The sequence below is a fragment of the Orycteropus afer genome, unplaced genomic scaffold, assembly GCF_000298275.1.
Source record: "Orycteropus afer afer isolate SDZICR_OR568_19922 unplaced genomic scaffold, OryAfe1.0 scaffold00214, whole genome shotgun sequence".
Classification (NCBI taxonomy): Eukaryota; Metazoa; Chordata; class Mammalia; order Tubulidentata; family Orycteropodidae; genus Orycteropus; species Orycteropus afer.
The window spans coordinates 3,763,841-3,777,638 of NW_006921801.1; the positions used below are offsets into that span (position 1 = coordinate 3,763,841).

A 13,798-nucleotide genomic window follows, 5' to 3' on the forward strand; every position below is an offset into this window, starting at 1 on the left:
ACAGCACTTAACAACAACAACAACAACACTAATGTAAATACTAAAATAATGTAAAATGAGATACATAACCCCCCAAAAAGAAAGTATATACATTTTTTAAATGCTCAAGTAACTGTCATTTTATTTCAAGTAATGGTAAAATTACAAAAAGACTGAGAATAATCTACCTCTGTGGTAAACAATGAAAAGCTGTTCTCCGTATCCTGCCATTGACACCACAGGCCCAGGAAGGCAGAAGACCTCTTTCTGAACGCCCCCAATAGTAAACAGTCGGAGGAGCAAGGCACTAGTGGCAGCAGCAGCCCACCCCTGACCAAGGCAAATGGCTTCGATATCCTCATCCTGAGGCATATCTACTATCCACTCTTTGCTTGAATCCCAGGAACTAAAGTGCAGGCAGTGAAGCGTGCTAAAAATTCAGAAAAGACAGAAACATTCAAATTTTCATATTTATATGTACATACATAACTAATCACAATGCCAAGTAACAAAACCAAATAGTTTATTCTTCTATTAGGAACTAATTGTACAAGAAATGGCTTTAAGAAAATAATTATGAAATATCCTTAAAATGAACTACTGTATTGTTGCATATAATGTGCCAACATAAATAATGTGCACAGCACATACAGAACCAGTGTACAGTTTACAAAAACTGTATAACATGTTATTTATGTAAAAATACCATACACTGACCATTAGCAGTCAAGTTTTTGAAGAATATTTAGATACAAGAAAGGCTATAACATTATGTTAAATAAAATGAGGAAGGCTAAAAAGCTACATGTAGAGTGTGATCCTGTATTATAAATGCATGCAAAATCATAACAAAATTTTAAAAAAGGAAACATCTAAATGATAAATTCACTCACTGCAAAAAAAAAAAAAAAAAGTTAATATATACCAACCCAACCCAAACTCATTGCCATTGAGTTGATTCTAACGCATAGTAAACCTACAGCACAGAATAGAACTCCCCCATAGGGTTTCCAAGGCTGTAATTTTCACAGAAGCAGATTGTCACATCTTCCTCCCTGGGAGCAACAAGTGGGTCCAAACTGCTGAATTTTGGTCAGCAGCTAAGAGCTTAGCTACTGCACCACTAGGGCTCCTCAATGTTAATATGGAAAAGAAAGAAAATATAATTCTGCTAGTAAGATTGCCAACCACTGTTACCAGTCTTTTTTCTTTGCATGTATATACTACACGTAAGTTACTATTAAACCCAAATTCATTGAACTTTGGAATGCTATAGACACCATAAATATTTGGAATCAGATAGTACTAGCTTTCTGAACAGTAATTTTAATATTCAATTTTAAAATGAAAAGGAAACATATACAGCTGTGAAATAATACATCTAAGGAAAACAAAGAACATCTAAAATCAAAACTGTACATGAAAATAAATGCTCTAATGGTGTAAGATATTTTGAGCTAGAGGCACTGAAGTCAATTGTCATTTATTTTAATAAACTGACTGTATGAAGTTTTGAGTTGATTTTAAAATTTGTAAAGGAAGATACCAATTAATGTTAAAATGACCTAAGAAAGTGTTTCTCAGATTTTACCGTGACTCAATCACCTGGGGATTCTGTTAAAATGCAGACTCTGATTCGGTAGGGCTGAGGCTGGGCAAAGACACTGCATTTCCAACAAGCTCTCAGGTGACCCACATCCCTAGTTGGTGGAACACACTCAGAGCAGCAAGGAGCTAATATATACAATCAAAAAGATTTTAACTTCAAATCACCTGCGAGTTATTAAAATCCATGATCACGTACATCAGTACTATGATCAGCTGAAGAGATCAAGAGAGGGCAACCTGCCTGGACTAACAAGCTGACTAAAATACTAGTATTTTCTTTAAAAAAAAAAAAAAAAGATTCTGTGTCCTTTGCTTTATATCATAATTTTGTCTCTAACTCTACCTACCTACCTATGTATCTATAAAGCCCAAAATATACTAAGTGAAAAAGAGCAAATTTATGAACAGTGAAGACTGATAACATTTTTGAGTGTGTTTCTTTTTTCCCTAGAGGGGTTTAGAATCTAGCCTACAGTAACAGAAAAACAAATTAATAGTGGCCCAGGACTAAACCCATTGCCATGGAGCTGATTCCAATTCATAGTGATGGTATAAGACAGGAGAACTGCCTCATAGGGTTTCCAAGACTGTAAATCTCTATGGAAGCACACTGCCTCAATTTTACTCCTGCAGAGGAGCTGGTGGGTTTAAACCAACAATCTTCTGGTTAGCAGCCAAATACATCAGCCACTGCACTACCTAGAGCTCCTTTGCCCAGTCCTCCTGCCTAGGACTAAAAAAAACCTCTCTACCATCAAGTCAATTCAAACTCATAGCAACCCCCTTTGGGTTTCCAAGGCAATAAATCTTTACAGAAATACATTGCCCCATCTTCCTTCCATGGAATGGCTGGTGGGTTTGAACTGCCAACCTTCTGGTTAACAGTCAAATGCCTTAGGCACTACGCCACCAAAAAAAAAAAAAAACAAACCTCACTGCCATCAAGTTGGATCCAACTCATAGCAACCCTTCCTTGCATTTCCAAGGTGGTATCACTATAGTAGACTGCCCAACCTTCCTTCTGAGGAGTGCCTAGTGGTTTGAAACTCCAGCCTTCTGGTTAACAGTCAAATGCCTTAGGTAATACACCACCAGAACTCCTTAATTGCCAAGGATATTTTTCTTTTACGATGAATGCTTATTATTCATATAATAGTAATAAAAAAGAAAACATGTAAGAAAGAATCCAACTTTCTGCATTACAAAGCATACATCATTTTGACATGCAGTTAGACAATGTAAAAAGGGTACAACTGGGGCAAAAACAAACACTTGCATTCTGAGGTGTTATGGGTGTGCTAGTATTTGTCCTACACTCTTTCTGCAATTTCATTCTCCAAAAGATACCTTGTTCTATTAATTTTTTGTCTTTAATTTCAATAATTGTATATTACAGATCAATAGTGCCAGATTCGTCCTAATAATCTTGAATTTACCTTGCTAGTTCATCAGCGCTTTGACAGGCCAACAAAATAGCTTCATGGGAAAGATCTGCTACTGTATAATTCAAAATGTTTGATAAGTGTGTTGCGTGGTGTATGGAGGTATCATGGAACTCCACATCTATGGCATTGTCTTGCTCATCATTATAGCAGCGAATAATTCCAACAGAGTTCCACACCTACAAACATGTAAGATTAAATACAAGTCTGAGAAAAATTGAAGCTCCTAGCAATCAGCAAGTTGAAATAGCACAAATTAACAAATACTATCATTTAATGTTTAAGTTATGAGAGGAACCAGAGTTCATCTAACTCAGTTTTAGATAACAGTAGTAACATCAGAGCTATAATTATTTTTTTTTCATGAGAAAAAGGAACATACACTTATATATTAGTAAATACATTACCTCATTTAATTTTTAAAAAAATAAATCTCACAACTGTCATAAAGAAAATACTTTACAACTGGCCTTTGAACAACCAAACCATTAAATTCTTTAAAAGAAACATTTCAAAATTGTAGTTTAATTAGAAATATGGATGCAAATAACAGTAGATTTTTCTATTTCAACTAATTGGTTTATATTACAGGAACAAATTACACATTTAAGACAACAGAAATTGATAGCATTTAGGAAACTTACCTTCCACTAATGTACATTATCGGCTCACATTACGCCCTAGTGTTTCATTTCCTTTATCACGAATACAACTATAAATAAAATAGTTTGACACTCATAAAAAATTTAAGACCTATTCCTTGATGATGAGTGATGGCAATAAAAAAAATCTATTAAAATAAAACACCATCCTTAATATTTAGGTACAAATTCGTTTCAGTGCTACACCTTTCAAAAAGGACGATAAAGCCCCCTCATCAAGGAAAACCTCAAATAACCAGCAAATAGAAATAGTAAACTTTTTTATGTTCTCAAACTTAAGTCCTGGGGAAAGGGTAGTTTTTTCACTTTGTTTTATAATAGTACTTATCTTCTAATATTGTGTAATAGGATCTGCCTTCTTAAAAAAACCTTCTAACTAGTGTTTAAGAATTAGCATATTTTAAACATTGATCTACAGGTGGATAGAAGAGTGGACAGGCTGAACTATTAGGTATGTCTGTACAGGGGGGAGTGTCCCCATAACCATGTACAGGGTTGGCAGACAATGTTTCTACAAGTGTATCTGTATGTTCTGTAAGAATTTCGAGGTATATAGTAGAGCTGAAAAAGGACAAAGTAGTAGTCACTTCTTGGCCACAGACAGCTACCAGGGGGAGGGAGTAGTTGGACCTGTGGGCTAGGGACCATGGTCACAGGGGACATCAAATTCAATTGGCATAACATACTACACAAAAACATTAGCCCATATCCTACTTTGGTGAGTAGCAATTGGGATCTTCAAAGCTTGCAAGTGGCCCTCTATATGCAACAATGGGTCTCTCCTCATCCAGAGCAAAGAAGAATGAAGAAAACCAAAGACACATGGAAACAATTAGTCCAAAGAACTGGTACACCATGTGCTCCTCAGCCTATATTACTATGAGACCAGAAGAATTAGATGGTGCCCAGCTACCACTGTCAACCACTCAGAGGGAGATCTATGTAGGAGATCCTGGATAAAGTAGGAGAGTAATGTGGAACAAAACTCAGAATCATTTAAAAACAAAAAAAAGGAGGGGGGAGGGACAAGGTTTGCTGGTCTGATAAAGCCTGGTGGAACTCCTCAGACTCTGGTAGCATAGTGGCTAAGGCACTTGACTGCTAACCAGAAGGCTGGCGGTTCAAACCCACCAGCCACTCCTCGGAAGGAAGGTTGGGCAATCCTACTTCCATAGTGATACTGCCATGGAAACCCAAGGAGGGGTCGCTATGAGTCAGGGCTGACTCGAGGGCACATAACAACAACAACAACAACTTGCCCTTCAGGTCTGGAATTGAACCCACCCCTATGGCTTTCAGACTAACAAAAGACAGGCATATGAGCTAAACATTTACATTAGGTAGATACACTCCCTGGAGAGATCAATCATGGGAGAATAAAGGGCTGTGTATGCACAGGGAGACATCTGGGGGTGGGGCAGGAGTGCATGGAGGGAAGGACACAGGGAAGAGGTGGCTATGGGGAGGAAGTGGGAGGAGAGGTGTTGTACTGTGGGAGACTAGTCAATGTCATGTGAACTGCTATATAGGAGATGAATTTGCTCTGTAAACTTTCACCCAGATCACAATAAAAATTTTTAAAAAAGAATTAGCATAATTTATACTGAGATGTATAAATATGACAAGGTTCAAAAGTATAGTCAAAAGGTATTTCAAGATAGTCATATTAAATTATATTCACTAAATGTCATTTTGTAAAGCAAAATTTTATTTAACGTAATCTCCAATAATAAAGCTGAGGTAAGATTGAAAATTTGAGTTAACCATAAAATAAATCAACTACAAAATTGTAATCAACCAAAATGCTCTATGCCAGCTAATTAAGACTTTTTTTTTTAAAAAAAAATTTATCAAACAAAACTAACTTAGTGAAAAACTATTTAAAAGTAAATGTAGATTCAAGGCTTACCATGAATCTGTGAGTGAGATGCAAGGGTGTAGAACCTGACTGGAATGGTTTTTGCTGGGGAGTTGGCATAGGCCCATCATAAAATGGCCTTTGGGATGTTACATGTGGTAGACTGTGAATGTTGTCTGCCTGAGTATTTTCTTCCTCTTCTTTAAGAAGACTAGAACCACTTTTTAGCAATCCAACATCTAAAATACCAAGAGTTATAATTAGAGAAATGTAAGTAGGAGGGACCTGAAAAAAAAAGAAAAGCATTATGGACTCTACCATCCCCATTTTTCCATTCATGCTTAATAATACTAACATGTTATTTGTCTTTTTTACTTTGTTAACATTTGTATTGTTAGTACAAAAGCTCCTCTGATACACACTAAAGTATGATTGTAGTCTCAGGAAAACTTATACAGTTAATTGAAGTACAGGCTGAACTAGCGGTATTTTTCATGGAACAATATTTTTTCTTGAAGGAATAAATATCAGATAAACTATGGTTATACAGAATTGGGTATCTGGCAAACATTCCTTGAAAACGAGCAAAGTGAGCCTGTGACTCAAGAAAAGTAACTGACAGTACTTGACGTCAGTAATATTCAGAAGGTCTGCAAACCTCAGCGGACTAATCTTTTCCAAACTAATGCATATGTTACAAAATCACACACGGACAAAAGAACCATTCAAGGTATAAGACAGACCAACACATTTTAATGTAATAGGGCCACAAAGGTTCACTACAAAAGTTTCAGATTCCATTGAAAGTAATCTTTACAAAATTATCATTTGGCAAGTTTTGGTACAATATCAAAGAATACTATCCACGATTATTAAAGTACTGCTTCCATTTCAAGAGACACATCTGTTTGAGGCCAAATTTTCTTCATGTACTTCAAGCAAAAACAATACAGGCAGACCCCAGGTTATGAATGATGCATTCCTAAGTGCATCTTTAACTTGAATTTGTAGGTAAGTTGGAATAGGTACATAAAGTTCTTATTTAGCCTTACTTTAGTGCAAGAAAAGGCTTAAAGTCTTTTCAACGATTTAAAAGCTGCAATGCAAATGAAGCAAGTGAAGGTGATTATGATGAACAATTTGTTGCCTATAGGGGATGGTTCCATTGTTTCAAAGTGAGAGCAAATTTATGGAACTTTAAAGGGCAAGTCAAGAGTTGGCCACAAGACATTCATAACCCGGGAATTGTCTGTATATAGCAACAGAATGAATCTAAAAGCAGACAAAAGAACCCAGCTGTCTTCAATTAAGCCAGACATTTGCAAAAATAATGTCACTAATTTTACTATATTCTTTTTTGTTTTGGTAAATGTAGCTATTTTTCATTTTAAAAAAATACTATGTTCAAATATAGGAGCTCTGGTAGCATAGTGCCTAAGGCACTTGACTGCTAACCAGAAGGCTGGTGGTTCAAACCCACCAGCCACTCCTCGGAAGGAAGATGGGGCAATCTACTTCCATAGTGATAACTGCCTCAGAAACCCAAGGAGGGGTCACTATGAGTCGGGTCCGAATTGACGGCACATAACAACAACAACAACATGTTCAAATATAGTTTATTAGTGTTATTTTTAGATGAACAAATATTCTGAAAATCTGTTTTACTTTCTAATATGTTAAATAACAATAGATATAACTCCATAAACAAATGTTCTTTAAATAATTTTGAAAATTGTAAAGGAGTCCAAAGACCAAAATGCTCTATAAGCTCTGAACAATTTAAATGCAGCACGATTTACCAGGCATTTCACCTGGTATGTTCACAAATGTGTTAGTTTAGTTTATAAGTTGTTGCAATAAGCACTTTATTAAAAGGCTTTTATTAACTAAATTTAATTTCTTTAAATAATATAGTACTATCCAGGTTATTTAGCTTTGGCAGTTTCTGTCTTTCAAATAATTTGTCTACTTTAAGTTGTTGAATTTATAGGTACAAAATTGTTCATAATATTTCTCTTACTGTTTTCTTATTATTCTTACTATTCAAAAGTAGTGATGCCTTACAGAAGTGTTGCAAATATAATTTTACATTTTCTAGTAGCTATGCTAAAACAAAAGTAAAAATGGGGTGAAATTTTAGTAATATTCTGCATTTTATCAATATATCTATGATACTGTCATTTCAACATGTACTCCACAAAAAAATAACTAAGGTGTTTTTTTTTTTTTTTCATGTCTTCAAAATATGATTGCAGTTTATACTTATAACACATCTCTGGACAAGCCACATTTCAAACTCTCAGTAGCCACACATGGCTAGTAGCTATCATTTTGGATAGCACATCTATAGGATCCAATGACCCCTTTTTCATTTCTTATTTTAGTAATTTGTACACTCTTTTCCTTAACCTCTCAAGCTAGAGAATTAATACTTTTATTGATCTTTTCAAAGAATCAGTGTTTGACTTTATTGATTTTCTCCTACATTTTCTGTTGTCAATGTCACTGAACTCTGCTCTTTTCCTCCCCTCTACTTGTTTAGAGTTTAACTTCCTTTTCTTTTTACAGTTTATTAAGGTAATAGCACAGATCATTGATTTGAGACCTTCTTTTTTAATATAAGTATTTAATGCTATAAATTTCCCTCTAAGCACAGCTTTAGCTGCAGTCCACAAATTCAATAACTACTTAAATAATAATTTAACTATTAAATAATAACCTTCATAAAAGATTAAAAATATTAATCAACAGAGTAGATCATCACATGCAGAAAGTCATATTCATACCAACTGAGTTTTCATCATCATCTAAGATGTGACTTCTCTGTCTAGGATGACTTGAAGTCAGCATGAGGTCTTCATCATCCTCACCATCATTTATAATCCTTTTTGAAAAAGAGGGGATCTCAACTGCATTGTCATTTAGAAAATCACCAGCACTGCTCATATCATCTTCATCAAAAAGGTTATTGTAATCCTTATCTATTCTGTTAGACACCTTGAACAAATTAATAAAAATCAGAAAAATATTAAATTATTTGGATAAATTAAAATCACTCAAAAGGTTATCCTTTAATATGTACCAGTAAACAATACCAAGCAAGAAAATGTCCTGATATATAAGGATTAGTAAATGTATCAATTAGAATTATACTTATATTCACATAAGACATAGTTGTTACTTTAAATGGCTTATAGTCTGAGGAGAGGGCAGGAGTGTAGACATGTTTCTACAGATATTGCAAGTACCCAAATATAAGGCAAGGTTTTATTCCTCAACAAAATTTTTATTACATTCCTCAGTAAAAAAGAATTCCTCAAATTCTCAACAAAATAAATTTTAAAAAAGCAAAAAAAGTTATTCCCCAGATGTCTTCTTATCAAATCCCTACAAAGTCTCTCACATTATAAAACACTCTCATTTACCTTTATTTTGAAAAAGATATTGCTTCAGTAGGATAAATTTGCTTTAAATGACCTCAATTAAAGCTAATTTTTTAGATGCTGATAAAACCAACAGAAAAACAAAGGAGGCAAAAAAAAAAAAAAAAAAAGATGTTTAACAGAGACTTAACTATTAATTCCTGGGAACAGGAGCATACCATTTCAAGTGCTGATATCACTGTAAACAAACTTTTGAGATCACTATAAAAAGTGACACAGTAAGGAAATGTATTATAAAAATCACAAACTACTCCTGTAAGATGAATGAAAACTATAACTGTTTAGCCAATGGAAATAGTGTGGTATAAAATTCTAGTGAGAGCAGCATTCAAAGATTCCAAAAGGACATTATCTCAAACCTTTTAGATGGAAGTAAATATGACTATGTTCCATAAAACTCATGTTTAATAACATGAGAACAGAAAACGTATTTCTAAATTCATATATTTAAACATATTTTGAAGTATATGCAATTATGTTAATAATGATATAAGATATTTGGCAATTTCATCGATAGCCTTAAAAGTTTATATACTCGAGGTAGTTTAAGGTTGTGTGTCAACCTGACTGGGTCATGGTTTTGAGCGGCTAAGCAGGGGGATGCAATTATTCCCTTATGAGATTGAATGTGGTGTAATCAACTCCATGGTGGAATCTGCTATGAATAACTAATTAGTTGCCTTCAGGGTGTAGCCTGCTTCTAGTACATATGGGGAAGCTCTGAGGAAGGTCTCTAGTTTTTTTTGGCACATCTGGATCCTGTATTTGGACGAGTCTTCATCTCTAGTTTCTGGGCTTGAACCAGTGGTGTGCCGGATTTGGATTTCTAGACTTGAACAGTGCCCTACAATGTGCCTGTTGATCTTGGATTGTGCCATCCTACTTGCTGACCTTGGGTTCATCAGCCTTAGCAGGTACTAGCTACATGAGTTAAGAGAAGCATGTAGCTTCAGTGGGCCTGGTTGAAGGGCCTTCACCCAGCCCCTAGAACCAGCATTCTGAATTTGGACTTCTAGTCTCCTACACTGTGAGAGAATAAATTGCTGTTTGTTGTAGGCATCCACTTATAGTATATCTGTTACAGCAGCACTAGAGAACCAAAACAATATTCAAGTTGGCCAGAAATTGCTTTTGGATTTTCTTATTGGAAATGAGGGTTTGCCTTATATTTATGGTGAGGACTATAAAGTGTTGCAGGTGTTATGACAGAAATATGTATTACAAAGAATAAAAGCAAAACAGAGTACATAATTCTGGAAAGAAAGGTTAAAAAAGGTTTCATAAAAAATGTACTTTGAACTAAAATTTTTTTAAATTTACTTTTTATCAATGTTACACATGCATATAAATTAGTCAAACAGTTTAACAAGGCTTATCATGAAAACTAAAAGTGCTCTGCACAGCCCTCAACTTATTTTCCTGCAAAGTAAATGCTTTCAGCCTTTTGTTTCTTTTGATACTTTCCTCAATTTTTGCAAATGATACTCTACTGCTTTTTTTGACTTTTCTATTTAACAGATTCTATTAACTTTCCTTTATGGGAGATGAGGATTTGGCAAGCTTTTACAATCAGATTACCCCTACTCCCTCGTATGCCCACTATTCTCTCTCACTCCTCCCAATATATTTTCATTTGGGTTAAGGCATTTGATTCTTTATATGTTCATTTGGAAAGGTTCCACAGGCTCCAGAGTCGGGATGGCTGTAATCTTCATGGAAGCCGCTCACCAGACCTAGATCTTCTGCAGTGCCACTGGGTGGGTTCAAACAGGCAACCTTTGGGTTACTAGCTGAGTGTAGACTGTCTGCACCACCCAGACACCTTTATTCTCATTTTGGTTGGATCAGTATTCACTGTTTACATCATGATTATGTAAATACCACTCACAGCTGAATAATAATAATAATAAACCCAACTCACTGCCCTTGAGTTGTTGATTCCTATTCATAGCGACCCCCTTTGGTTTTCCAAGGTGGTAAATCTTTATGCAAGTAGATTGCCCAGTCTTCTAGCCAAGGAGTGGCTGGTGGGTTTGAACCCCCAGCCTTCTGGTTATCAGTCAAATGCGTTAGGCACTACGCCACCAGAGCTCCTAAGAATAATAGCTAACACTTATAAAGAGCTTATAATATGCTAGGTAACATTCTAACTTTTTACACATGCTAATTCATTTAATCTTCACAGTAACTCAGTAAGTGGTAAGTATCATCACTATCCTCAGTTGGCAATGATGACTTTTCCTTTCTTTTACAAATTTTTATTTCTCCTGGAGTTAAGAATCTTCTTTCTTGAAGGGCTGCTTATGCACAGGGAGGCAGCTCAGGGGGCAGGTGCATGGAGGGATGGACACAGGGAAGAGGTAACTATGGGGAAGAAGTGGGAGGAGAGCTGTTGCATTGTGGTAAACTGTGGTCAATGTCATGAGACAAAGTATATGTGAACTGCTGTATGGAAAGTGGATTTGCTCTGTAAACCTTCACCTAAATCACAATAATAATAATAATAAAAAAAAAGAATCTTCTTTCTCTAAGTCTTTTCTCTTGAGCAGATTCCTAATCTGCTGCCTGAAAAGCTGAAGACCAGCTGACAGTGTTCCAGGAGCCAAGTAAGAAAAGTGACCCGGGAATTTCAATACTCAAGTATATGCACTTCCACTTAATTCTGTTTTCAAGACCATATTCCTCCTTCACCTACTGCCACTTAACTGTACCCAGTGAACCTAAGACCAAAGATCTTCTGTTCTACCTTTCCACAGAATAAATCGCCAGAGTTTTAGCGGAACGTATGTGGGGAAGGGAGGGCTGTGCATACTGTTGTTGAGATTGAAGAAATCTATTTGCTTATAAAACCAGTTCTCCTGTTTTCAGTCCCACTTTTAGAAATACCTGGTGCTACCAGATTCTGAAGTTTTGAGGATTCTGCCAGGCCAACTGTGGTGTATCTCAGCTTTCCCCACTGTAGTCTTAGGATTCAACTTTTATAAGATCTAAAGTTGGTTTCCAATCATTTTTCTACTTTCCAGCCTCCAAAGGTTTGCTATTATCATTGATTTAACTGTCTTCTTTATCCTTATGGGACAGTGCATATTAAAAATTCCTCTAATGTAGTTTTAGTGGAAGTTTCAGGAGATTCATGCATTAAATCTACCATCGTTAAACAGAAGTCTAAATTAAGACTTGAAATACGAATAGGCACAACTGCCAGGAAGAAAAAAAGTATAAAATAACCTGGACTGCTTAAAGCAGCTCAGTAAAGCTAGATAACTAAGCATAGATGATATACAGGTAACCCTAGGATTTAAGATTAATCTAGATCAGAAAATATTTATAGGACAAATAAGGCCTATCAGTTATTACCTCCAATATTTAGCTATAAAACATTTACTTAACTATCTCCAGATTACCAAGATACTAAAATAGTTTATCACAAAGTATATTCCTGGGAAATACAAGAAATATTAATAGGCAGTCTACAGAAGGGAAAAAAATCCTTTAGCCAAATACAGTTGGAAAACATTAAACAGTTTTCTTTACTGTAGGTCATTTCTGAGCATCTAATATAATTACATGAATTGCAATTTTCCAAGAAAGGAATGTAGTTTGTGGTCTAATCCACTGACTACAGAGATACTTTTAAGAAACTCTGTTCTACAAGAAGAGACAAATAAAACCACAGAGAAAATTGTCAAAGATTTGTTGGAAGATAATTTTCCTGGTATTATGAAAGATGACAATATATCCATCAGGAAGTCCAACGAACCCCAAACAGGACAGACCCCAAAAGAAAATCACCAAGACATATGATCATCAAACTCACCAAAACCAAAGACAAAGAAAGAATCATGAGAGCAGCACAGGAAAAACGAAAAGTTACCTACAAGGGGCAACCAATAAGACTAAGCTTGGATTTCTCTACAGAAACCATGCAGGTGAGAAGACAATGGGATGGTATATATAAAACCCTGAAAGAGAAAAATTTCCAACCAAGAATTACGTACCCAGCAAAATTGTCCTTCAAATATGCTGGTGAAATTAGGACATTTCCAGATAAGTAGAAATTAAGGGAATTTGTTAAAACCAGACCAACCATACAAGAGATGCTAAAGGGAGCCCTTTGGACAGAAAAGCAACAACAGCAACAACAACTGACCATTAACACACATGATGATATAACCCAGAAACCAATCCAGCTATGGAAGTATCCAAAGTAAAGCCTACAAGATTGTAAACAGGGAACCAGAGACATCAATTGACAAATGAGGACAACTACAAACCAAAAAGAGGGAAAAAACTGTTAGTTAAGGAGCTTCTAGATGCAAGGTAAGTCAAGACAACTACAAGATAGAACGGACTGTTCTAAACTTGGGAAGAAAACTGTAAATCACAGAGTAACCTCAAAGAAAAATGATAAAACTTCACATCAAAAAAGAAAACGAGCATAAATATTCAGCAAATACTAAAATAACAGCAATGAAGGAAGTGATAACATGATTCATAAACAAAACGAGCTCAGCATAGAAAATTATATGAAACAAAGAAATCAACACCACAAAAAGAGCACATATGAAAGTGACAGCAACAAATTCATATTTGCCGATAATTATATACCTGGCAAGGGACTTATCTCCAGGATTTATAGTGGAAGAGTAATTGAACAAAATATGGTACACACACATAATGGGATGCTATGCAGCACTAAAGAATAATGCAGAGTACGCAAAACACCACATAATATGGATGAACTTTGAAGACATTATGCTGAGTGAAATACGTCAATCACAGAAGGACAAATATAGTATTAGTGGA

At 35.4% G+C, this 13,798-nt stretch overlaps 1 protein-coding gene across 1 annotated transcript in view; it reads right to left on the bottom strand.

Annotated features, from left to right (window-relative positions):
• WDHD1 (WD repeat and HMG-box DNA binding protein 1) overlaps positions 1 to 13,798 on the bottom strand; it is a 127,164-nt gene that overhangs the window by 63,462 nt on the left and 49,904 nt on the right. Inside the window, exons 9-13 of the mRNA XM_042781987.1 lie at positions 9,151 to 9,193; positions 8,336 to 8,546; positions 5,601 to 5,788; positions 3,024 to 3,208; positions 168 to 409 (exon numbers count right to left, since the gene is read on the bottom strand). Coding sequence (XP_042637921.1) covers positions 168 to 409; positions 3,024 to 3,208; positions 5,601 to 5,788; positions 8,336 to 8,546; positions 9,151 to 9,193 — 869 coding nt within the window. The remainder of the gene's footprint in view (positions 1 to 167; positions 410 to 3,023; positions 3,209 to 5,600; positions 5,789 to 8,335; positions 8,547 to 9,150; positions 9,194 to 13,798) is intronic.